General features: G+C 35.5%; 1 protein-coding gene and 1 pseudogene across 1 annotated transcript; one reads left to right on the top strand and one right to left on the bottom strand.

Moving 5' to 3' along the window:
• Positions 1–6,823: 6,823 nt before the first annotated feature.
• Positions 6,824–11,724, top strand: LOC139882858 (uncharacterized). The gene is made up of 9 exons (XM_071867115.1): positions 6,824–6,967; positions 7,061–7,394; positions 7,536–7,960; positions 8,056–8,408; positions 8,502–8,987; positions 9,095–10,271; positions 10,361–10,705; positions 10,828–11,065; positions 11,198–11,724. Exons 1-9 carry the CDS (start codon positions 6,824–6,826, stop codon positions 11,722–11,724), a joined length of 4,029 nt encoding a protein of 1,342 aa, XP_071723216.1.
• An 8,768-nt stretch (positions 11,725–20,492) lies between these two features.
• Positions 20,493–26,357, bottom strand: LOC139882859 (TMV resistance protein N-like; annotated as a pseudogene).
• Between the last annotated feature and the right edge of the window lie 1,167 nt (positions 26,358–27,524).

Raw genomic sequence — 27,524 nt, forward strand, 5'->3', positions numbered from 1 at the left:
TTGTGATCTAATCAAAGAGGTCTTTTTATCTTGTTGAAATTTTGGGTTTGATCGATGGAAGCACAGAGGAAAGTATTGAAGATGGATGGAATCGAAGAAGAAGAATGATGAAACGGTGTCGTCCAAAGAAGAGGAAAGAATGAATGAGAATGATGAAACGGCATCGTCTCTTTTTGTTGTGAAGTCTTCCTCCGTTCTAAACCAAACGCTGCCGTTTTTGATTCAGTTGTGGATGGGCTTCGTTTGTCTCCTCAGCCCATCTTGTCTCAGCCACTTTTGTGTCCTTCTGGGCCGAACGCAAGCTTTCAGTGCAAATGGGCTGGACGAAACTCTTAGCCCATTTATCTGTGTCAAGTCCAATCTTCCTCCACTCCATCAATTGCTTGTGTAACAAGTCAATGTCTTCTCCTTCTTCTAACACAAGCATGGACATGATTAGACCATACAATTCAAGTCATTCAAAGCATGGTTATACCATATTAAGTATGGTTTGGCTATAATCACATGGAGAAGTATGGGCTTAGATTAGTGAAAAGATATTTTACTATTGCATAGCATGATAGATAGATTTTATTACCCATATTTCTTCTTTCCTCCTTGTATAAAAGCCATCAATGGCATTGTAAATTTCTTAGTTGAAATCAATAAGAAAATTAGTTTCTCTCAAAAGTATTCTTCAACCCTCAAATTTCAACATATCTAGACTTTTTTTTTCTTTTATCATTTAGACCTTTCATATAACAATTTTACTAGACTACCCAAATTATTAGCCAAATTCCATTGCTTAATGAAATGAGTCTAGAGAGAGCTAACCTCAATTGGTTCACTTGTATTTGTTGATTTGGCTTGTTTTACGAGAAGATGAATAGAGAGGAATAGAAAAACTATGTGGTTTTATAATCTTTGCTGCTAGTGCAAAATGCCATTTTCATTATTTTTATTTTTTGCTTTTCCCAATTGCAGAACTTTAACTTGGGTGTGACCAATTTATTCTCACAGTTTTAGATTTTCGTTTGCTGCACTATATCTACAAATGTAAGCAGTGAAGTTGATTTCTAAATAGAATTACATAAAGGTTCTAGCTATTTTTTACGAAATTTTTGCAGTTTTTTCAAAAGGCCTTACTCTAGTACTGTTGCATTGGATATTGAAACTAAAAAATTCTTAACCAAATTATAGTTCTTAGAATTTCCAAACTCAAAAGACATATTGTGAGAAAACCCAACAATGAGTATTTATCATCGAATCAAAATCATCAAGGAAACTATATATCATCTTTTAGTTCTGAGAGATTTAAGCCTATATTTTCAGTATTTAGAATCCATTTTCATGTTTCTTGTGCTTGAAGCTGTTGTTGCTCAGGTTGATGGCACCAGTTTCATCCAAGAGTATATACTTCACTTCAGAGAAAGCTAAAATCACGACATTTTTTATAGAGTGATTAATAGTAAAAGTTTACTTGGTAAATATCAAAGAACACTTTCAATACATTCTAAAATAAGTGTTTTTTTAAAAAAAAAAAAAAAACTACTGCAACTGTTTATCATCTATTCGTATATACTACACCATGATGCGAGTAATCCTTCATTTCCTTTCTACTGTTAACATACGAGACTGTAGAAAATTGACCACAAAGTATTTTCCAATTTCCAGAAGTCGAATATCAAATCCCCTACCTATATAACGACCGCGTCCTATGCTACTATCGAAAATATTTTTTCTATAGTTCTAATGTCTCGAAATATTTTACCACAGGAAAAGATTTATCGACTCGATTGCAATACTTATAACGAATTGTCACGATCCTAAATTAAATAGTTCGGGAGGATTTCAATCATCTTCTTAACTAATTAATCGATTTCCTAAGTAATTAAGCATTTAACTTCAAAAAAAAGCAATTAAGCATTTAGAATATTTAGCTAATATAAATCAAAAATTAAGTGTACACTCTTGAACCAGGATGCAACTTATACAGTAGGTTTCTCCAAGTTGCAGCCGACTTTTCATGTTGAAAAATCAACAGTATCTATCTTTTTAACACTTTGCTGACTAGAAAACAAGACTACCAAAATACACAGTATAAATTGTTACATAGTTAAGATATATAGTACACAGAGACAACAAAAGTTACTCATAAACCATGAAATTCAACGTGAGAGAATTTTTATCGTTTTATCTTCTTCAACTTGCACTCCAGGCCATTGACTCAGGTCAATATCTATCTGGGAAGTTTTCCAGTCGACAAGAAAAACAAGTCGGCAATCTCAGTATAAATTAAACAACAGTCAGTCCAATACAGTCTATATACCATCCAATGTAAACAATACAGTCCCAATACAAAATACAAAAGCTTCCGTAACAAGAATTACACACAAGTTTCTACCGAAAAAAACTCAAATAGAAAAGAGAATATACATAACTGAATTCAATCTGTGCTTATCGGGAATTCCTTTTTCCTACGCCGATCGAGACAAAGCCGGGCTTCGATGAGGAACCCAAGCCACCACCGCCTCTGTTGTAAAAAACCCGAGCTCCGGCGAGCCCGAACCGACCGAAACAAGGCTGAGACGAAGAGAGCCAAGTCGACCCGTCAACATCCGTCGCGAATCACCACCTACCGCCGCCGCGCCCGAAACCTTCAAATGGTTAGAAACAAGTCCAAAACTCGTCCGTTCTTCCTAAAAATCACATAGAAAGACTCGTTAGGAAGTCTATTATAACATATATAAAAAGGGGGACGAGATCTACAAAAATAAAAGTTGACCCGAAACTTTGATCGGTCGGTAGGACCTCCAAAACCAATTTTTTTAACCCGAAAATCACATAGAAATGATGAGAAGAGAGTCTAGTATAACATATATAAAAATAAAGACGGGATCTAAAGTTTTTAAAATTTGAAACCGAGACTTTGACCGTAGATCTAGGCTAAACGGAGCAAGATATCGGAAAACTAACCTGACCATCGGAATCCTTGCGTCAAAACGAGTCGAACGGTGTACAACCGCCGGAATCCGACGGCGGTCGGTCACCGGTTTCTGGGATTTTCTGGCGGAGATCAGAGCTTAGAGAGAGAGACAGAGAGCGTAGAGAGGAGGAGGAGAAGGGAAAAATGAATGAACCGATTCGGTTCGTCGCTTATATCAATAGTAGTAGACTTATTATTAAATGACTTTTATACCCTTCAGCCTTCAAAATAATTACAGGAATGCCTTAAAGCTACCGATTAAACCAAGCGTAGTTTAGTCTTTTCCCTCTGATAAATTGGTTCAGCTCGGTTCAATTCGGTTCAGTTGCAGTCTCCCAACCCTAAACGGAAACCCTAAACTAGATTTTTATATCTTCCGAAGCAAAAACGAACCACTTAAAGTTGTCTCGAACCTATAAAATTTTACCAGTAATTATTATAAATTATCTTGAACATGAACATGTAAAATTTTGATTATTTTGAAGGATTTTAATAATCACGAGATGTGTATAATTAGTTATAATTATGTGTTTATTTAAGTAAATTAAATCGTTATAAAATTAAATTAGATTTAAATTATATTATTATTGATAAAATATTCAAGTCCCAGAATTTCTAAAATAATCTCTGATTAAAAATAAACATTTTCAAGTAATTTAAATAATGTAATTAGAGAAATGGTTAATTAAGTTTATTTATAGTTCATTATTCAAATAAATTTTTGAATGTAGAATTAACATGTAAGACGTACAAAATTATATCTAATATTTTACTTCGACGTCATTAATTAGTATTAATAAAGTATTGATGTTATTAGGTCGATAATTCATGTGGACCGAGATAGGACGTAATATTAACAACAAATAAACGTTAAATTCTATAAAGTATAAAAAAATTTACTTTATCATGTAGAATTCGATAGTTATTGACGATAGTATCGATTTCAGAAAAAATCGTACGAGCTACTCCTCGGAGGACGTACACGAATTTGTGCCTTCAAGAACTGCGAGTGTTATTTTATTTTCTTTATAGAAATATTTTATAGTTATTACTATGCCATTGAACGCTTTACGATCACTTCACTTTATCATGATTTAATAAATAATATGACATAGATATGTATTTATAATATTTTAAAGATTGGAGAGAATCTTCAAAAAATCCATAAAGCAAAGTTTTTCTCTTATACTAAAATATTAAATGATTTATAGTATATAGCCAACCCCATAGTTTTGTTTTTTCATCTACGGATGATCATAGTTGGATTCGATCACCTAGGGACGATCCTATCCTTATAAAATACCAGATCCTCGTGACCCATGTTAAGTCTGATCAAATGGTACGAACGAGCTTGCGTTAGAGGGTGCTACAGTTGGGATTCTACTGGATCCCTATAGTAAAGTAAAGTTTAACGTATATTTCTTTTTGCTTTGAGAAATATCTTATATCGATTGAAATATAGTAAAGTAAATTTTAATAAATATTTCTTCCAGAAATATTTATAGTAAATAAGGTTTATAGAAACGTTTTCTCAAATATTTTTTGTTTGTTTACGGAAATACTTCACATTGATTGAAACTATTTACTATTCAATTTCAATTAAATTAATTGATTTCATGAAATCGTTTCCAAAAGGAAAAGCTCACTAAGCGTTATAGTTTACGTTTTTCAAAAATATTTGTTTGTATTTTTTCTAGATTAAGCTGAGAAGTAAAGTTCGGGCTACGAGGCAATAGTAGGGTCCACTTCCGCATTTAAGAATAGCATTTATGACGAATTAAAATATCAACGGGCACCGCTTCCGATCCTTACAGGTAGGTCGGGGACGGGCGTCACAACGTACTAGTTAAATATATATACTACTATCTTCGTATCACAATACATAATATTTTAGATTTTTAGATTTATCAAAATATACATATTTTTAGTTAATAATCTTCACTAGATTCATGCATATTTAGATATACCTAAAAATGCAAAATATCATATATTAATAGTATTAGTTAACCAGCTTTGATTTTGGGTGTGGTCTTGAATTTGAAATTAGTTGGTGGTAAATAATTTATCTAAAACGCTTACCTAATTTTTTTTTAATTTGTGGAAGGTAATATGAAATGGAGGAAGTATAACGGATGAAATTGACTATTTTATTTTAACTAGGCGATTTTGAGGAACATATAAAATACTATGACGCATAATGAAATTATATTAATCTATTTCAAATATTGTTTTATGAAATTCATTCATATTTAAACTATTTTTTTTAATCTTATCATTAATTAATTTTTTAATATTATTATGTTATATTTTAAGTGGATGGACTATGTAAAAGGGAGAATGTGCAGCGGTACCCAGACTGAACTGTTGAACTTCTTTTTCTCTGGAATCCAAACGGACATGTCCAGTGCATTGAATTGCCATGATCTCCTCACAACCTGTTTGTCTTCTTAAATGACATAAAAATAAAATTAAAGGAAATCAAAACCCCATATATTAACATAACTAGAATCAAGAAAACAGTAGTACCTTTTAGCAAGTGAAAGAACACATTGGGAGGGCAACAAGCAGTTACGAAGAAGAAGATGGGCTACAAAAGCTTGTCTGATCTGATTCTGTCTTGGTCTTTACATTCCATAGTCAATGATCAGCTTTACATCAACAAGGTATATGAGTGTTTCTCTTTTTTATTTCCATGAAAAAATATACTTTCTTCTAAAGAATCATGCATTTTGTTGAATGGAAGTTAACCTTTTGCTTTGCTTTGCTTACTTTAGGTTGAGAAAATCCCGGAAACATTTCAATCTGTGGAGCAATATTTCAGTTCCTTCGTCTTTCCTTTATTGGAAGACTTGCGTGCAGAGCTTCAATCATGCTTGAATGATATTTGTATATCTTCAAAACCATATGCTGGAGTGACAGACTTTAATGTAGTTTCAAAGAAGAATCCTAATTTTTATGATCTGAGAATTGATTATTGGAGAAACAAGACTATTACTGTTGCTGGAAAGCAGGAACCTTACAGGATGATGCCTGGTGATGTTTTTGTCTTAACATACGCCAAACCTGAATCTGTTTCTGATTTGCTGCGGTTCAGAACATTATCTTACTTGGCTATAGTTTCCGAGAACAAGGAGAAAGAAGCTGGTGATGATGGCATTTCTACATTTTTTAGCGTTAAAATATCTCCAGATCCTCATATTAGGAATTTGGAACACATGCCTTCATTTGCTGTGTTCTTGATGAATGTAACAGCCAACAAAAGGATCTGGAATGCACTGCACATGCGTGTTGGGAATCTTAAGATTATGGAACAAGTACTCTGCTATAACCCTCTGAATGACAAAAGCAACTGCAAACTCTGTGGTGAAAGGAAGAATAGTTCATCATCCTGGGTCAAAGAATTTGAAACAGTTGTCCAGTCATTGAATGAATCTCAAGCGGCGTCAGTCATGTCGTCTCTTGAAAAACTGCAATGTGAGCATAAATCTTTCGTTGATCTTACATGGGGCCCTCCTGGGACTGGAAAAAACCAAAGCACTGAGCATCTTACTGCTCACTCTCTTTAGAACAAATTGTAGGACTCTTGTGTGTGCTCCAACGAACGTTGCATTAGTGGAATTGGCAATTCGTTTTCAAAGATTAGTCAAGGAGACCTCCTCATGCCTACTCAACAATCAAATTGTTTGTTATGGAGACAAAAACTTGCTGAAATGTAACTCTGACATAAAAGAGATCTATCTGGAATCTTCTCAAGACAACGGCAGTGGCAAGTTAGAACATGAGGAGTATCGATGTCTTGAAAAGGCAACCCTTATATTTTGTACTGTGCAAACTGCCTATAGGCTGCCTTTTATGACAATGAAGCCCCTAGACTTTTTAGTTGTCGACGAAGCACAGCAAGTTAAAGAGTGTGAATTACTTATACCCTTACAGCTTCCAGTTATTAGGCATGTTGTTCTTTTCGGCGATGAATGTCAATTGACAGTTATGCTAAATAGCCGTGTAAGTAAATAATCTTTGTTTGTGGGAATGGGAATTGGAATAGTTTCAAATATGTTATTAATTTATTCTATTCATAATAGTATTGATCAACAGGTTTCAGCTAATGCTGGCTTTGGGAGGAGCTTATTTCAGAGATTGACTTCTATTGGACACTCAAGGCATCTTCTGAATATGCAGTACAGGATGCACCCATCAATAAGCTACTTTCCTAATTCCCATATTTATGGTGGAAAAATATTTAATGCGCCTATTGTTAGGAACCAAAATAGATATAATGATAACAACTATCTATCAAGTCCACATTTTGGTCCATACTCGTTTATAAATATCTCATGCAGAATAGAAGAGGCGGATGCTCTTCAAAGTACCAATGAAAACATGCTTGAAGTTGCTGTTATTGTGAAACTCTTACGAAAATTGTATAAAGGTATATATGCAAATTGCAAAGTGGTTATATTTATCATTGGTTTCCTTTGATATATATGGTTGACTTATTTTCTGATGCAGAATATTGGAATGGCTCGGCCAGTGGAAAGCTGATCAGTGTTGGAGTGATATCCCCCTACAGTGCTCAAGTTGTTGCTATTCAAGAGAAACTTTCTCAGACGTTCAGAACAAGTGCTAATTTTTGTAGTCAAAGTTGATTCTATTGACGGGTTCCAAGGGGGAGAAGTTGACATTGCAATTTTGTCAACTGTCAGGTATAATAATAATGTGGGATCAATCGGCTCTCTTGCAGATCGCCACAGAATCAATGTAGCTTTAACTCGGGCTAGGCACAGCCTTTGGATTTTGGGGGATGGAGATACTTTGTTTAATACTGAATCGATCTGGAAAGAAATAGTTTCCGATGCTAAGGATCGTTATTGTTTCTTTAATGCTGATGATGATGGGGACTTATCCAAACTCTTGGCTGAGGTGAAAACTGAACTATACCAGTTTAGCAACCTACTTAATGCTCAAGGCACACTTTATAAAGATGCTCGGTGGAAGGTAAGTACTTGCCTTGCTGTATCGTTTTCCTGTTGTCTCTTATGAAATAAGTATGTCCATAGAATTCAAGTTTTTCCCTCTTTTGGATTAATTAGGTCCTCTTCAGTAATGACTTCGAGAAATCATTCGCCAAGTTGAGCACACTGAGTAGAAAGAAGCTAGTTTTATATTTGTTGCTCAGACTCTCTTGTGGGTGGAGGCCCAAACGGAGAAATTATGAGGAAGTTTGTGGTAAATCCTCTCAGATTGTCAAGACATTCAAGGTCGTAAAGCTATATGTCATTTGTTCGGTTGAAATAATTAAGGAATCCGGATACACCCAAGTTTTGAAGGTGTGGGATATTTTACCCTTAGTGGATTTACAATATTTGATAGAACGTCTGGATGGCACATTTAGGACATACACCGAGAATTATATCAACCTTTGCAAGGCTAAATATATCGAGGGGTACGTGCCATTCTATGTTTTCAGTGATTATTTATTTATTTTTTAACTGCTGCCTTTACATTATCTAATTATTTTTCAATAATGGAATTTTAGGGATTTGGAAGTTCCAGGCACATGGTCACCTACCATGGAGATTAAACAATTTCGAACTGCAACACAATGCTTACAAGAAGAGAACATGAGTGTGAATAACAGTTTGTTACTGATGAAGTTCTATGCCTTGTCATCGGGCGTGGTTAACCAGTTACTCACTAAATGTGATGGAACAGAAATACAACTTCCATTCCAGCTAACAGACCAAGAGATGGAGATTGCTCAGTTTAATAAGACTTCTTTCATACTTGGAAGATCCGGTACCGGAAAAAGCACTGTTTTAATTGCCAAGTTATTTCAGAGAGAGCAACTATACCGTATAGCATCCCAAGGATTTCAATTCCAACTTATTTCAAATACTTCTGTCTCACAAAATGAGGTTTGTGAGATCTCTGCACCAAAAAATAACGTTTTACGCCAAATGTTTGTTGCTGTGAATCCTAGATTGTGTTCTGCTGTCAAGAAGCAAATATCTCTCTTAAAAGGGTAACTCCCTAATTGCATCCAATCTATATTACATTTTTTTTTTTTTTAATTTCTTCTTCTTTATCTGTAAATTGACATCTATAAGTTACGATCATTTTTTATGTTAGATCAACCAGCAATGGAGATGAAAGCAGTTCAGGCAATGACAATGACCTGGACTACGAATCGCAGTTCTCGGATATTCCAGATTCTTTTGCCAAGCTTCCACCGGAATTATATCCAATTGTCATCTCATTCAATAAATTCCTGATGATGCTGAATGGAACAGTTGGAAATTCTTTCTTCGAAACATTTCCTGAAGTTAGGCAATTGCAGAGAAGAGGCCAAAATTCAAGCTCAAAGAAATCTGTGGCCTTAAGTACTTTTATTAGAACAAAGGAGGTGAATTATGACAGGTTTCGTTCATCGTATTGGCCTCATTTCAACATGAACCTAACCAAGACTTTTGAGCCCTCTGCTGTTTTCAGAGAAATTATGTCTCATATTAAAGGACAAAGCTCTGGTTGTTGTCTCAGCCGAGAAGAATATCTTTTGCTGTCTGAAAGTCGTATATCAACTTTAAGCCAGGAAGAAAGGCAGAGAATTTATGCCATTTTCCAACAATATGAAAAGAAAAAAGGGCTAAGTGGTGAATATGATTTGGCTGATTTTGTGATTGATCTTCACCGGAGACTGAGAAATGAAGGATATAGAGGGGACAAAATAGACTTTGTATACATAGACGAGACTCAGGATCTCAACATGGTTGATCTAGCTCTTTTTAAATATGTCTGTCAAAATGTTGAAGAAGGATTTTGTTTTGCTGGTGATACAGCACAAACCATTGGGAGAGGAGTTAATTTTAGGTTTGAGGACATCAGGTCCCTTTTTTACAAGGAATTTCTCCTACGAGCTAGAAATAATAATAATAGAACTTCCATCAAAGGTCGAGTTTCTGATAAATTTCAATTGAGTCGAAACTTTCGATCCCATAGTGGTGTTCTGAATATGGCTCAGAGTGTAGTCAATCTGATTTATCACTTCTTTCCGACTAGTATCGATCGGTTGAGCCCTGAAACTAGTCTAATAAGAGGGGAAGTCCCAGTGCTTCTTGAAGCAAATGAAAACCATTCCTTTTTCGAGCTGCTCAAAGGTGTTGAAAGTTTTGGGGGCAACTTGGTCGGATTTGGTGCTGAGCAGGCAATCCTGGTGAGGGATGATCAAGCAAAGGACGAAATGATTCGCAATATTGGGAAGCAAGCTCTAGTCCTGACTATATTGGATTGCAAGGGCCTGGAATTCCAGGTATTATACATATAATTTATTTATTATTTTTTTGTGACTTTATCCTTCTATAGTACTCAATTTTATAATTTCATTTTATCATGCTACAGGATGTGTTGATATATAACTTTTTTAGTTCATCCCCTTTCAAGAGGTGGGGAGTAATATGTGAATACATGAAAGAACAGAATCTAGTTGACTCCAGTGTCAGATGCTCTTCATTTAGCAACGAAAAGCATGCTTCTTTATGCTCAGAACTGAAGCTGTTATATGTTGCTATCACTCGTACAAGACAGAGATTATGGTTTTACGAGGATAAATTTGATGTGGCTGCTCCTTTTTTTGACTACTGGAAGAAACTGTCTCTCATTAAATTTGAGCTCCTGGACGATGCTACATTTCAAAAGATGCAAGTTCCTAGTAGCCAAGCAGAATGGAAGTCTCGGGGAATTACAGTAATTTCTAGAAACTTTCTTATATCGCTTTTCTTTTTCTTTTTTTTTATGAAACCTTTTCTTATTTTAAGTTTAGTTATTTGCGACTTGTTAATTGATTTTCCTACAAATGATGCTTGCAGCTTTTTCATCAGCGTAATTACGATAGTGCCCGAATGTGCTTTGAAAGAGCTGGGGATACTTATTGGGGAAAACTGGCTGAGGCTGCCGGCCTTCACTTTGCTGCAGACTGTGCAAGACGCTCAAATCCAGATATGGCTGACCGTTATCTGCAAAAGGCTGCTCAAATATACGAATCCATCGATAAGCCTAACTTTGCTGCTCAATGTTTTTTTGAGTCACGTCAATATGAAAAAGCAGGTAATACTCATGTACTATCTAGTTAGTTTCTAGGCCTCTTTCACTATGATGAGAAAAAGAAAAAGGATGTTGAAGAAATTTATCTTTCTTTCTCATCTTGATTTTTATGTTTGGTTACAATAATATTTACAGGCATAATCTACTTGGAAAAGTTCAAGGCACCCAAGTGGGAAAAAGCTGTGGAGTGTTTCACTCTTGCAGGATGTTACAAATATGCAGCTGATGTATGTGCGAAAGGTAGATTATACTCCAAGTGTTTGACAATTTGTGCGGAACAACGATTCTTTGAAGTTGGATTTCAGTACATTAAATCCTGGAAATTGAAAATTGACAGTATAAAGGGAAGAGATGATTTTGATAGAATTTCCCAAAAGTTTCTCGAGACCGCTGCTTCACATTATCACGAGAGTAAAGATTTTAGGTTGATGATGGATTTTGTTAAAGCCTTTCCCTCTAAGAAGGATGTGCGAAGTTTTTTGACGAGGAAAGCTTGCCTCAATGAGCTTCTATTGTTGGAAGAGGAATGGGGAAATTTTTTGGAAGCTGCAAACATCGCAAGGCAAAAACAAGACATTGACAAAGAGATTAGTATGCTGGGAAAAGCTGTCAATTCAAAGATGCAGCATTACTTTGTCACAAGAAGAAAGATTTTCAATTGATGATGAATTTTGTCAGAAGATTTGCTACCGAGAATGAGAAGCGCAGTTTCCTGGATGAGCGAAATTGCCTTGATGAGCTTCTGTCCATTGGAGGTAGAATGGGGAATTTTTCAAAAGCAGCAGATTTAGCTAAGAGGAAAGGAGACGTTGAGAAAGAGGTTACTTTGCTGGAGAAGGCTGGAAAATTCCAAAGAAGCAGCATTACTAATTCACCAGCTTGTACTTTGCAACTCTCTTAGTAAAGGCTGGCCACTAAAAGATTTTCCACAGAAGAATGAGCTTTTAAAGAAAGCAGAGAAGCTTTCCAACCATGTTTCATTCAGTTTCCACCAACTTATTGTGCACAAGGATATGTTTTCTCTGATAAACTAGGTGAATTGTTTAAACTGAAACAGTGTCTCGAGGATTCATCAACACTCGGAAGTATTACAGGTGAAATAGTTCTGCTCGGAAAATACTTGATTCTCATTTTCAGATAAGTATTTCCGACTACGAGTTGAAAGCAGGATTAGTAGATGATTTTGTTCACATCTGGAACTTTTGGAGGCCAGAGTATTAGTGGAAATGTATTTGAACGTCTCCAGAAACTTAAAGGACAAGAGAACAGCAGAGAATTCTGTTTGAGTTACCTGGGTGTTAGGAAACACATCATTAACAAGGAACCAAGGTTTCAATTACTAATCCCCAAAGCTAGTTGGTTGAGCGAAATATATCCCAGAGAAGAAAAGGGCAATATGGTCACAATCAGTGAAGACCAGTTCTTTATGGCTGCAAAAATGTTTTGGTCTTCAGAAACACTTTCAGTCGGTCAAAAAGTGTTGGACTTCCTCGGTGCTTTATACGGCTCTGCAATGGATAATGAGCTCTCAATCTGTTATCAAAGCATGCTTCTTGTTCACATTTTTAAGGTCTCAAGGGGTCTGCTGAATTCTAGTTTCTTGGACAGCAAGGCAACCAATTATCAATGCAGTCTCCAAAAATTTCATAAAAAATCAGTAGAGAATCTGTTTCTGATCTTATATCCCTTGGATTGTCGATTGGTGAAAAGAAATGGTATTTGAACGGGATGCGTCGACGTTCAAACATGTGATGAGTGACATAACTTATGATTTAGTTTGCTTCAAAACTTCATTGACCTATAATGAGATTGGAAAAGTTCTGACAAGCCATTCTAGGCACTGGGGAGGTGTTCGACTCTGTGTATGGTCTGATTTTTGCACAATTTGGAACAACTCATCCATGGACAGCTTGCATTGATGAAATTAAAAAGAACAGAAAAGGTTCATTTTCTTTGGGTCAAACATTTCATAAACTTCTTGAAGATATTTTTAATGCTGACAGGATCAAAGAAAGTGATTTATATCACTTCATTCTTTCCTGTATATGATGGAAGCGCTTTCTGATATTGATATTGTTTTGTTGCAATGGGAGCTTCTGTACCACTTTGTCCTCTTTCTGAGTTGATGATTCATCATGAATGGACTATCGACTCTAATTTTCAAGTGGACAAATTAAGAAATTAGAGAATGTCTTGATTTCATTCGTAAGTGTGGTTGAGAAGCTTCTCTATAACTATCAAGAGATAATAAGTTGGATTGAGAAATCTGAATTGAGCTTGTACTGTTATCCGCTGGTGGTGTTGAGGTTGTTTCTTATATTAAGTTTTAGTTTGTGTCAACACTGGTTTTTACTGCGACATGCTTTTTGATTTGCTGCATAGAAGAGAGATTTCATCTCTTCTTCCATGGTCGTTTTATGATTACCTTAGACAACATTGGACACCTGATTCTGACGAGGGGAATTTGCAAGTTCTGTCCGATGACTGGAGAAGATTGGAAACTCCTCTTGTGACAATGGATTTAACTTGAGAATCAATCAGCTAGAAAGGAGAATATTTTGGATGTATTGAATTTTAAGGAGCGCAAGGATGCTTTTAATCAGTCGGCAATGGAAAATTCTGGCTCTTTGGGGAGTTTTTCAGAAAAGAGCAAAGATGACTTTAAAGTCTATCAGATTTGTCAAATTACGGTAAAGATAGAGTAGCTTCTATTTCAATGGATTACCAGAAGTTTTGGGCGTGCCATTAGCCGATTAGGTAACACTGGAGATGTTTTGTCAGATGGCATCATGCATTATCCTTCAAACCTTGAGGTAATTTGCATCATTTTTTCTCTAGTTCTCAAAATAGTTCAAGCTATCGTTTTTACTTTTTCAGGAAGTTTTTTGACTTTTTTGTTTCTTGTTCAGCAAGTTGTCTTGAAGACTATTCTTCTGATGAATTTCACAACGCAACAACGCCCTCTAGAAAATCTGTCTGAGGAGGAATCATACATGATCCTAGATGAACTGCAACAGCTCTACTCTTTGTTCAATTCAAGGTCAGTGTAATCATTTACATTTTGATTTCTTTCCTCATACTAGAGGTATCATATATATAGCATACTACAATAGCATCAATCTTTCCTACACTGGTAAGAAAACCCAATGTGTCAACTCAATGCTAGAAAGACATAAAGTCATATTATTTTGCCTTGTATTTCTTAAATATTTCAGTAGTGGCGAAGAAATTTCATCTAGAATCCGAGGAGTAGCAAAGAGTTTGTTGACACGAAAGCAAATGATGGATTTACTACTGGAGCAGGATGTGGCTATTGTTGTTGAGGAACATCTCTAAAAAAAAGCTTGCAAATTGACGTGATTTCAATTTTGAGGTTTGCATGTGCTTACACAAACTGATTTCAGCTCTACTAATGTAATGTAGCTTACCGACTGTTAAAGTGTAAAGATAATCTGGGATTGCTGCAATTTTGAAAATTTTAAACAGACTTTAATTTTGGTTTTTTTATGAAGAAATGTTTTCTTTATGCTTACGTTCAATTCACTTTCTGCTCTATTTCACTTCACGGACATGTAGATTATGTATTCATTCACATTTATGCAATTATTGAAATGTCAGGTGTTGGAAGAAGCAGCTTGTAATTGCAAAGGAAGTTCGCAGTGTTGATGTACTCTGTTACGGGAAATACTGAGCTTTAGGCTGCTCGATACATGTTAGTTGAAATTAGTATTAGAACTTGGTAGTAGTTGTAATTTGGTTTGAAACTCGGTAGTTGTTATTCGGATTGGAGATTGTGTAAAAACTTGTAGTTAATTTAGCATTTAATTATGCCTTGCAATGGAATTTTCATGTTTGGGTTTGCGTAATCACTCGAGCTTATCAGGCGGATAGCTCTTGCAATCCAAACGTAGTTCTAGATAAGATATAATTATCGTTCAAAATAATCCATGCCATCCAAAAACTCTAGATAGTATTGTAGTTATCCGTATCCTTATACGTTTATAGCAATCCATTAAATTTTGTCCGACATTCCAAATGAGGTCTAAAGATCTACCCTAACAACCAAGATTACAAAACCACCTGGTTTTCTTAGTCTCCGATCTTCTTTTCTTCCTAATTTTAAATCCAGATAAAACTGTAACTTGGTAAAAATGAAGCAGCTAAAACTTCTTCAAATTTAAGTTAAGGTGGTTGACTTTTGATCCAGCTACGAAAATGATAAGAGCTCTTTGCAGACAGTTTCAATACTCTAAAATAGACTCGTATGCTGGAAAGCATCTTCATTTCTTCAACTTAAAATAAAAATGGTCAATTCAGTTTTTTTACAATAACTACTCTCTCCGTCCCTAATTAAAATTAATTTAGATAATGAGACAATTAATTAAGGACGGAGGTTGTACTAAATAGGCCATCTTCAAATAGCAAAACACATCTCTGTCAGTAGTAATCTTCCATACATCTTCCCAACAACTCATAAATGCAAATTTCCAGGTTTCACACAGTAACCCTTTTCCATTGTTTTTCCAATCTTAGCAAGCATTTTATTTTCTAATGATTAAAACGGAAAATTGACTTCACAAACGAATTTAATGCATCATTTCCTAGCTAAATGGACGCTTGAATAGATCGATTTCATCCAGAATTGCAGAAATTGAAAAATAGCTAAAAGCTGAAAATAGGACTAAAATGAACTGAAGAAAACATAACCTAAAGAGGGCTTTTTATTCTGGGATAGGTTAGGTCAAAGTTAATACTTCAATCTCGTTCGTGACACCATCATGATCGTTTCCATCTATCTCCAGGGCGGACCGTAACGCAGCTATCAAGCTTATATTCCAACCATGTCTTTCACATTTTACACCAGGTACAGCGCAGTCTTTAAACTTTTCACCACGTGCTGTTTCATCCAAAACTGCAGCTTTGGCACTGTTTTTAAGGGAGAAAAAACTATGTACAGTATGGGATCAAAGATTTACTTGAACCTTTTAGGCTGTGGTTGTTCCTCATGAGATCAACCAATTTCACCAAATTGATCTTCGTAATACTGACGGCTTCTCTTTTATCAAGTCAAGACTATCATTAAAAGTATAAGACATAGAGCTGTTGTGTTGGCTTGTTGATCGGACGAAATCTTCACTGTCTCTATCATAAACTCTAGGAACTCCAACCTCCTTTATCTCCATTTCCGGCTCATCAGGGTCAACGACAAACCTAAATGGACTAGAACTTTTCACATCTATGTGCCAGTATGGCAAATAAAGTATAAAAAAGTGACTAGACAGACCGCTGGGAACTCTACAATTATGCCAGAGAGAACAATTTTGACCATCCACTATTTGACGAAACGAAAATCCAGTATAAATCTCCGTTGCTCGGTTTCTTATCACGTGACACGAAAACAACGCATGCAAATAGCAAATCCCATCAACGGGCTAGTAGTATTCAAATTGGCTGGAAGTTGTATCCTTACTGTATTTCCCTTGTTCTGGTGACTGAACCATTTCGGTATTCCAGGAACAATGAAGGAAAACTTGTTGATATAACCTGTTGAAGCCTGCAACTTTTCTTAATTAATCCAACTGCGAGTGAGAGATCATGCAATACAGAAAAAGAGAAATTAAAGCTGACCTGGTGGAAGTATCCTTTTAGAATTGATAATGCTAAACAATTATATCCTTGACTCATCATAAGTCTAAAGCAATTCACTAAAGATGTTTCATTTGGCACCCTGTCTGGCAGTGTTTCTAGAGAAATACAATCTCTCGTGGAGAGTTCGCCCAGGTTTGGAGGAAGCTCTGGATTGACTGAAGCTTCTTGCAGAAATCTAGCCTGAGTTCATTAAGCCATGCAATTTGGCTAATTCTTGGGGGTAGTCTAGTGAAATTGTTATATGAAAGGTCTAAGATGCTTAAGGAGGACACATATGTTATCTCAGGAATTGCCTCTTCGATTACATCACAATTTCTCAAATGCAAATTAAATAAGGAGCTCAAGAGTGAGAAACACGGCAATGACTTGAGTTTGCAATTCTCTAAATCAAGAACTGCAAGCTTTGAAAGTTGACTGATGCTAGCCGGTAGGCTTGCAAATAATTATTGCTAGATTTAGGGTAGTCAATGAGGATAAGGAACCAATATCATTGGGAATGGCCCTGTTACGCCCCGATTTTTTTTTACTTAATTAGACGTAAGAATTTAATTTAATATCATCTATATATTCATCATATAATAAAACGTATGGTTAGATATAAAACGATGTTGTGACATTTTATGACTTTACATTAAAAATTAAATAGATATAAAGATTAAATTGTAATTTAATAAACTTGAAGGTATATGTGAGTAAGTAAGAGAAGAATGAGCGTGTTTAAATATGAATTTTTAACGCTGGTATGTCGATCTGTGGAATATCTGCAGGTAGTGTTATTTTGAAAAAATCATAATAAATTAATGGGATATAGTTAGAGGTTGAGTAAGCTAGTAATAAAAAGACGAATAAGTATAATTTCTGGAGCTAAAATCCATGTTTATTTTTGGGGTAGTAGAACTTTAAATATGTATGGTTGAATATCTAAAGATTCAGAATATGTTATGTTTTAATGTCCTGTTTTGTATATTGAAAAAACACTATGAGCTTTTAAATCTCTTAGGTTGAGTTACTAGAATTGATAAAATGTTGATTCTCGAGTAGGTTTTGAATCGAGTCGAGCGTTTGCGAGATTATTCAGAAGACGAGTTGCATCAGAAAAGAGGTAAATATTCGATACACGAGATGCTTATATAACGTTTTTTAATAAATCGTATGTCTGCGGTTGGTATATATATGTGCTTGATTAATATGTTAAGAAATTTGATTATAGATTTTAATTATTCCGTATTGATTTGATTGTCTAAACAATGTTTTGTGGCTGTGCGGATAAAATGTGACTACCAAATTGATATTTCGAGCTTCGGTTAATTAATTGGTTTCGGAATTATTTTACCCATGATCTTTCTATTAATTGATGAAAATCGACTTTTAAATGGTTTGAGAAACGATTGAAAATTAATTAGGGGAAATAAATTTGACTTTATTGTGTAAATGATTTTCGTATAAATTCTTGAAAATCGATTTCAATAATGATTTGAGACAGGATTTCTATATGATTTATCGAATGGAAGCATAAATACTTCTTATTGGCACACGTATATATTATGGCCATACGATTATATGGGACTATCTATTGTTGGGTCCCGTCACTTCTAATCATTGAGGGTAGAGTGACCTTGTCGTCGTTGTCATTGAGGGCAGACAACTTATTGTGTAACGAAGCCCGTGGTGAGGCAGAAGGTTTTGCTTTGTGCTACCTAAGCCAAAAGATGTGGATACTCGTCGTTACGATTGTACCTAGACATGATATAGGTACCACGTGCCATCCGACCGACCCGGTTAAAGGTCGGATTTTTTCATTGGATTTATAAACCATTACGGTTTACTTGATCCCGAGTTGATAAAAACCAATTTAGCTGGTTTGAATCAATAAATCATTGTTTTAAAGCGGATTTGGATTTATGATTTATAACCTATGATGAGATTTGATCAAAAATATAAATATATTCACTCCGTGTTTCGAATAAATAAAGTTTTAAAAATCTTTTAATTGATTTTGAAATTTCTATGGATGTATGGATTATTGGTCTATCTTTATATTAGGTAAAAGTAACCATTTGGTCCCTGTTTTCAACGTTTTTGAACTGGTTAGTCCCTCCAAACATAAAACGAACTAAATCGTCCCTCAAAACGTTAATTTTTGAACTATTTAGTCCCTCGTCCGTTAGTGTTGTTAAGTTTTGCCTACGTGTCAATTTTAGCCAATCAAAAAACGACACGTGTACATGACGTGTTAAAAATTCCACATAGCCTTATCGAACCAATTTAATATAAACCCTTATACAAACCGATTGAACCGATTTAAAACGAATTGATTTGATTTAAAATCGGATTGAACCGAGACAGATTGAACCGAACCGGTTCAAACAGTCATCTTCAACCTTGAAGCTTTCTCTCTCCTCGAACCGGTTCAAACAGTCATCTTCAACCTTGAAGCTTTCTCTCTCCTCGACACTTTCTCTCACTACTGCACTCACTATTCCGGCCACCTCCGGCTGCGTTCTTGGTACCAAAAGATTCCTCTCTCCGTCACGAACACGATGGTACCAATTAATAACTATAACTCGCTCTAAATTTTCCGAATTCCCCGAGTCAAAGTTTCGGTCAAATTTTCTAATCGTTCGAATTAGTTTAGTTCCTTTTACAACGAGTTCTAAAGGTTGTATAAAGCTTATATATACCGGAAACGAAGTAAAACAACTAAAAGAAAGCTTCGAAAGGTTTTACCTCAAGTTTTACCTCAAAACTTTCGAAGCTTCCTTTTAGTTGTTTTACTTCGTTTCCGGCATATATAACCTTTATAAACCTTAAGAACTTGTTGTTAAAAGGAATTAGGCTAGTTCGAACGATTTATAAAAATTGACCGAAACTTTGACTCGGGAATTCGGAAAATTTAGAGCGAGTTAGAGTCATTAATTGGTACCATCGTGTTCGTGACGGAGAGAGGAATCTTTTGGTACCAAGAACGTGGCCGGAGGTGGCCGGAATAGTGAGAACGGAATTTGAGAAGTAGAGAGAGAAACTGGAGGAGAGAGAAAGTCGTGAGGAAGAAGATGACACTGTTCATCGGTTCAAATCGGTTCGATTCGTTTAATTCAGTTCAATCTGTTTTAAATCAAATCAATTCGTTTTAAATCGGTTCAATTGGTTCGATAAGTCTATGTGGAATTTTTAACACGTCATGTACACGTGTCGCTTTCTGATTGGCTAAAATTGACACGTAGGCAAAACTTAACGACACTAACGGACGAGGGACTAAATAGTTCAAAAATTAACGTTTGAGGGACGATTTAATTCGTTTTATGTTTGGAGGGGACTAACCAGTTCAGAAACGTTGAAAACATGGACCAAATGGTTTCTTTTGCCCTTTATATTATTATATTTTGTATTTGGTACTTACTGAGTGCGTTGTTCACTCATCCAAATACTATATTATTTTTCGTTGCAGTTCATAGATTAAGCTGTGCAAGGAAGGGCATGAGGATTCCAAGTTTGTCTTTTTAAATTGATGTTTACTCTTTTTATTCTTTATCCATTAGAATATATCCCGTGTTAGTAGAATCGGATATAAATGTAAAGTATTTGTGATATGTAATAAATTAATTCTTGTTAATTGAAATATTGTACTATGCTGGTCTTAATTATGGGTCGAGAAGGTAAGACGTCGGTCACGATTAGGGGGATTTTCGGGTCGTGACAGGCCCCATCTAAGAGATTGCAGCCACTTAAATCTAAGGTTTTCAAAGAATCCAACCCTGAAAATGAGCACGATGACAGATTTTCACATCCTTGCAAATGCAACTTTTCTAGATTTGTCAAGCCATTTAATGGAGGCTGGCAAATGACTAACAGCCGTTTCGTACAACTTAAGCTCCTTTAAACATTTTACTTCCCCCAAATCGTCAGGCAATTTCCCAAGCATAGAACATCCAGATAGGTGGAGAAATTGAAGAGATTTCAACCCATTTACATTAATTGGAAGATTATGAAGCATTTTGCAATTTTCTAGCATCAACCATACAAGCCTCGGTAGATTTCCAACAGAAGGGTGAATTTCTGATAGTACTCCACAGCCGTCTAAACACAACCTCGAAAGATTTCTTAATCCTGACATGTCGGGCAGTTTTTTTATCCTAGTTCCTCGAGCTTTAAGCTCTTCCAAGCATTCAAATTCTCCAAAACTCTTTCTGGCAACTTCTCAAGTTTAGAACAGCCAGAAAGTTTAAGCGTCTTAAGAGATTTTAGCCCATTTATGCTGCTTGGAAGGCATTCGAGAAATTCACAATCTTTAAAGTTCAAATATGTCAGAGACCTTAGAGCTCCAGTGGAAAGGTGAACGCTTGACAATCTTGTACACCTTTCAAACGTTAGACTTTCAAGATTTATAGCACCTTCCAAGTTCGGTGTCTTGATGAGAAGTTGAGAGTGACTAACATCCGTTGATTTTAGGTTCGAAAGATCCTGTTCAGATTCAAAATAATAAAGAGAATATATATGTTCATGCAGCATAATTTTGACTGCCATTTTATACGGCAGTCAAAATTACTTTCAATTCCTTCCAGAATTGAACAATATTTCTATACGGCATGTTAAGTCGAACAAGTTCATCTGGTTGGTAGCTTGATGGTAGGAACTTTAACGGACATCCTTGCCAATCAAGAAATCGTAAATTGCTTGGAATGTATGACAGACCATGAGGAAATTCCAAATTAGAGATTATAAGTAATCTTAATGTTCTCATGTGCAAGAAAGCCTCAGCATTGACCAGAATCTCTTGTTTAGCTCCCTAGGAAAAAAAAAAAAAAAAAAAAAAGCAAACTGAAGTTTGTTTTGGATGTGTAAAAAAAAGGGTAAAATTGCAATCTTTCTTTAAAATGTACCTCCAGCACTATGCCTTGAATAGCTTCTGTACCCTAAAAATCAACAACATAACATTCAAGTCCAATATTCATATGTTGCTAATGTTGAAGTGAATGCACACTTTTGAAAAGGAAGCAATTTTCCGATCTTAAATAAAATGACTCACAGCGTTTTCTATTAGGATGTGTCGAACATCATCATAGTTCCATATCCTGCTGCGTTTCCCGGGTTCGTTAGGAGATTCTAGCTCAACAATTTTCCGTCCCATGTCTTGTATCAAGTCATGCATCCACAACTCATTAACTTCAACAGAAGAAAATTTGTTGCATCGGATTTTTGAAAGAGACTTCTCAAGAAGAACACTTATGCTGATTACCGGATGGAAATTACAACTATCTGTTACTTCTTCCACAAGCAATATCCAGGAAAATATTTTTCAGTTTCTTGGACCCATTGAAACTCATTCGCAGTATATCAAATATTTTATCTTGAGAATCTTTCTTAAGTCTTTTTATAGCACGTTTCCATTCATTTTTATCTCTACCACACAAATAAGATCCCAAGATTTCAAGAGCTAGAGGAAGGCCATTTGCATATTTCACAACAGATTTGCAAAGATCCAGATAGTCCTCATCACGGGGATGATCACTTTTAAAGGCTGTCAAACTCAGAAGTTGAAGTGATTCGTTTCATGTAAAGCTGTCGGCTTGAAAATGTTTTCCGGTTGAACTCCACAAGTCTTGAGCAAACGTACATCTCTACTTGTGATGATTATTCTACTTCCGCGTCCAAACCAGTCATGATTTTCAGCCAAGTATCTTAATTGGTTTTTGTCGTCCACATCATCAATCACAACAAGTATTTTCCGATGATATAATCGGTTCTTAAACATTGGCTAGAAAGCTTTTGCCTTAAAATTGGTCAGACAAAACCTCATAAGCGAATCTTGCTAAAGTAGACTTGCCAATTCCTCTCATTCAACATATTCCTATAAAGTGACTTCATCTGAATTTGTTAGTATGTTCTCTTCCAAATGATTCCAACGTTTGTGATACCAACCAGGCCATCATGAGGATCAATTGAATATGTATCTCTTAGTTTTTTCGATATAGCTAGAACAACTTCCCATATAACTTCTGCTTCATGGCTTGAAATAGCAAACAACAATAACCATTTTGAGAAATACTGTTTTATGAAAAAATGGTGAAAAGAGAGAACATAGAAATGTGAATGAAAAGTAGTAGTAGTAGTAGTAGCAGTAGCATTAGCAGCAGCAGCAGCAGCAGCAGCAGCAGCAGGAGCAGGAGCAGCAGTAGCAGCAGCAGCAGGAGCAGGAGGCCTACAACTTCGGGAAGAAACTAAACAAGCCTACAACTCGGGAAGAAACTAAACAAGCCAACAACTCGGGAGAACCTAAACAAGCCTACAATTCTGTAACAATCTTAACAAACCTACAACTCAGGGAGAACCTAAACAGGCCTACAACTCGGGATAATAAACCTACAACTCGAGAATCACCTAAACAACCCTACAACTCGGGAATCACCTAAACCAAGCCTACAACTAGGGAATAACCTAAATAAACCTCAACTCTGGATCACTTAAATAAGCCTACAACTCGGGAATCACCTAAACAAGCCTACAAGTCGGGAAGAATCTAAAACAAGCCTACAACTTAGGATCACTTAAATAAGCATACAACTCGGGAAAACAGTTAATTAATGTCAATGATAGTATTAAATTTTAAAAAAATAATAATAATATAAGAAGGATTTCTATTTTCCATAAGAAAATAACTGTTATGTGGGCAGGAATACAATTATGACTTATGAGTGCTCCCTTGATTAACACTCTTTGAGGGATTGTCCAACAAGAAAGGAAGAAAAAGGCTTCAAGTGATGATCTATGCTAAGATGACTGCAGAGGCAAGTTACTTCTAATGTGTCTTCAAAGAGAAAACCAGGAGTTGAGAAAGTATAGTTGGTTAGGAATCTACATATGCTGAATTAGTTTCCAAGAAAAGTCTCAGTTGTTAATGCAATCTAATATTAATTCTCAATGACACGAGGGAAATATTAATGACTTGAAATTCACTATATTATCCAATAATCAAAACATCATGTATTTTGAGACTGAGGTAGTACTTATTATATACTCGTGTACTTTTCAATTCGTCTTGAGCTTTTCCCTCCTCAAAGAAAACCTACATGCCTAAATAGCAAATATTCTAGATTTTTATTCCCGGCATGGCTGAAAAATGAACTTGTTCATAATTGAAATTTTTACCTGTGACATAAATTCCATTCTGAGACACTGGCCACTTCTGACAAGACAGCTTTCCACTTTTGGATCATCTGTGTTTTGTCCTTGAAAGTTGACTCATCATGCTGAGTGAACGCCTCTAGGATTTTGCCAGACGTCTGTTTTCGTAGCTCTGAAGGATCCACATCATAAAATATAGGGCAAACATGATAATGTCCCCTTTTCCTCTTGTAATCGATTATTTCAGAGAGCTCTTCCAAGCACCCTGTTGAAAATGCATAAGTGCTTGTGAATACCACAATTGAGCACCAGAAATCATGATTGCATTCAATAGCTGAAGTTTAATATCTTTCCCTCTCTCAATATTATTTTCCTGCCAGAAAGTGTTGATCCCTTTTGTTGCCAAAGCCTGGTACAAATGGTCCACAAAGTTCTTCCCTGGATCCTCACTTCTATGACTCAGGAAAACATCCAAATTTTGATCTTAGGATGGAGTCGTCAACCGAGGAGAACGAAGAGAAGTCCATTTAAGAAAACCCCAATTTTTTATGAACAAGAGTTAGAATTTCAGGTTGCTAGCTTGGGAAAATCCTGCATACACAACAACTCAGAAAGAAAACGACCATACAAGAATGTACTTGCAACGATGTAATTAGAACATCATTAGTATTGTAAATGTTATGCAGTGTTTTCATTTTTTACTAAAACCATAGTTCTAGACAATCAAGCGTCAACTCAGATTCTAGAAGAAATCGTCCATACTGGCAGCAAGCATAATCAATTCAGGAATAAAATAGGAAAAATATAAACCTGGCCTGGTTAAAGTTTTTCGAAACAAGAATTCTTGAAGTTTAGGTTATATATATTCTGCCTACGAAATTCTACATAGAAGTGTTTTCAAACTATAAAGTATACCTCAGTTTGAGCAATGAGTTCAAAGCTGCTGGGTGACAGCGGGGAGGAACAGGGCAAGATGGCGATAGACCGTACCGGTCAGTCGTGCTTCTGCGGCGTATTATAAAGGATATAGTGTCAAGTTGGCAATGAGAGGGAGGGAGGGATGAATTCATTCCTTGTTCGAGTTGTTCATATATATGTATATTTCTCTTTTAATGTGAGCCTCCAAGAGCTCACTTCAATGTTGATATCCTGAGCTGCCCACCAAAGAATGCCAAGTAGGGCTGTGTATTTCGCCGCGTTTTAAGGAAATGACCTGAGCCAAGAAGCGATTGGACAGATAAAATCACTGCTGCTCTCAACTTGCATCCCAATACAATTAAAACACCCAGAGTAGATGACACTTGACACTGCAATATGCTAATAATATTCAGTGGCTAGGTCAGGGTATCAACAATAATTTCCGGCAACTGCTACTTTTAGTGTTTTTCTGTATATTTTGCCTTATCACTATATTTATAAATGCCGGTAGATGGCGAAAATAATTGTAACGACGCGATTGTACGACTTTGAAAATCGCGCCATTGACATAGACGTGTAGTAGAGAATCCGTTTTTTTTTCGAACTTTGTCATGCATGCTAACGATAGTGACGTGTAAATAATAACATGATTAAAGCTATATGTATTCGACTCGTCACGTAGTCAATGTGTATTTGATTCCATATTTTAAATGAGTCGAAAACTTTTTATTAAATCAAGTTAACAATTAAATTAAGTCACGAAACAGTTTCGAGATCTAAGTGTCTAGCGAATTATTTTTCGATCAACAGTAGTCAGTACTGACTATTTACTTCCTACATCGACTAACGGGTAAATGGACCCGAAAGATTAGATAAACATACATATATATAAGAGATGGAACAAGTAATAATTAGTCAAAAGGTATGGCACTCCTCTTTTCCGACAATTTACTTGTACAACAAATTCAACTCTACACACAGAAACTGAAAATCAAGCCAAAATTTGTCAACGCCTATGCTATGGTTGTTGGAACCTGCTTCTAGAGTTCTTAAATGAACTCAAATAATTCATCCCATATAATCACACCCTACGTAACATTTTCACACACATTTTCTCAGCCAAAATTCAAAATATTTTAACGATAGAGACGATCCACAAAGAGAATTCAATCATCAATTTCATTCATCCAATTCAGTTCAGAATACATGATATCGAATTACCCAATGACGATAGATACGGGTAGACAAAGCCACGAGGAATATGGAACTGGTCGACGTTGGCCGAGCCGATTCCGTTTAGCCACTGAGTTGACACCGAGTCAACGAACGAGTTGAGACCGAGTCACCGATTCATCGGCGAGTTCGACCTCCAGGAGCATCCATGGACGCTGGCGTACCTTTTCCAGCTAACGTCGCCGTGAGAACAGGTGGAGGTCCAAACACGTAATTTTTTATGCTAAAACGCTCGTATTTACCAGTAAAATAACATAGTAGAAGGAGAGATCATAATTCGACTGTTTTAAAAACTCGATCGAATCCCTAAAATTCAAATTAAACGAAAACCAGACAAAATCGTGGAAACTAACCTCGGATTCGTATTCTCCATGTAGATAACTTTCGGGAACGGCCAAGGTTGGGACCAGAGACGTCGGTTTCAGGCGAAACCAAGTTCGAGCAGAGAGATGGAGTCCGGAATCGTCGAGCTCGAGGTTGAAGACATTCCAATAGTGATTGAACCGATTTGGTTCAATCCTTTTTATAACAAAATAAATCGGTTTAATGTTAAATGTCTGTTTTATCCTTTTAGTGTTAAGAAACATTTTTTACCCTTGTGTTTGAAATATTTACAAGATTTCCAAACGAGATTTTATTCAGTCAAATTTTGGTCAATGTTCAAACTGTCATTTTCTACTTTTAAAATCGGTTCATTTCGGTTCTTTTCAAACCGTATCGGTTCAGAGGAAAAACCATTATTTCCAACCCTAAAGTAATGTTTTTATCTTTCGAAACTAATAGAATATATCAAATTTTTACCATAGATTAATATTAATATTTCAGACCTGAATATGTAACAATTTTGTTAAAAAATAATCATATTTAATAAATCTTAAATTATGTGTTATTTGAATGATTTTAAATTATATAATCGGTCAATTGATAAATTTAAGTAACAATCTGTTTTAATAAATGTGTAAAAATAATAATAAATTATTTTGGATTAATCAAAAACATTATTTGATTTTATTAAATATTTTTATATGGGAAAATATTTTCAATGAAATAATTGTTTCAAAAATTTAATTTAAAAATGATTAATAGATAAAATACCGTCGTAGAATTCGAGAGCGACCGTCTTAGTCCGAGTAATATTTCTGCGAAGTATTTAACTAGATGATTGATTAATTTCGACAATTCTAACAGGTCGTTAGACTTTGTTGACGTAAAATCGCGCTTACGATTATTTCGAGATGAGTTATTTTCATTATGTGATAATTTAAATGTTTGTCAAATATATACTACGTCGTATAAAATTTATTTATTGTTTTAAGTAATTTATATATGACATAGTATTATATATATATAAATATGAATTTTGGTATAAAAATTGGAGAAACTATTCTCAAAATAAATTAAAATAAATTGTATAAGAATCCATTACATCACTTGTTTATGGTTGTCTAAATGCGACCCAAGTGATTTTATTTTTGTTGAAAGACGAATTACGGACGATCTAATACCTCTGATCAGACTGTACGTTCTACTATGATTGTTG

The sequence above is a fragment of the Rutidosis leptorrhynchoides genome, unplaced genomic scaffold, assembly GCF_046630445.1.
Source record: "Rutidosis leptorrhynchoides isolate AG116_Rl617_1_P2 unplaced genomic scaffold, CSIRO_AGI_Rlap_v1 contig319, whole genome shotgun sequence".
Classification (NCBI taxonomy): Eukaryota; Viridiplantae; Streptophyta; class Magnoliopsida; order Asterales; family Asteraceae; genus Rutidosis; species Rutidosis leptorrhynchoides.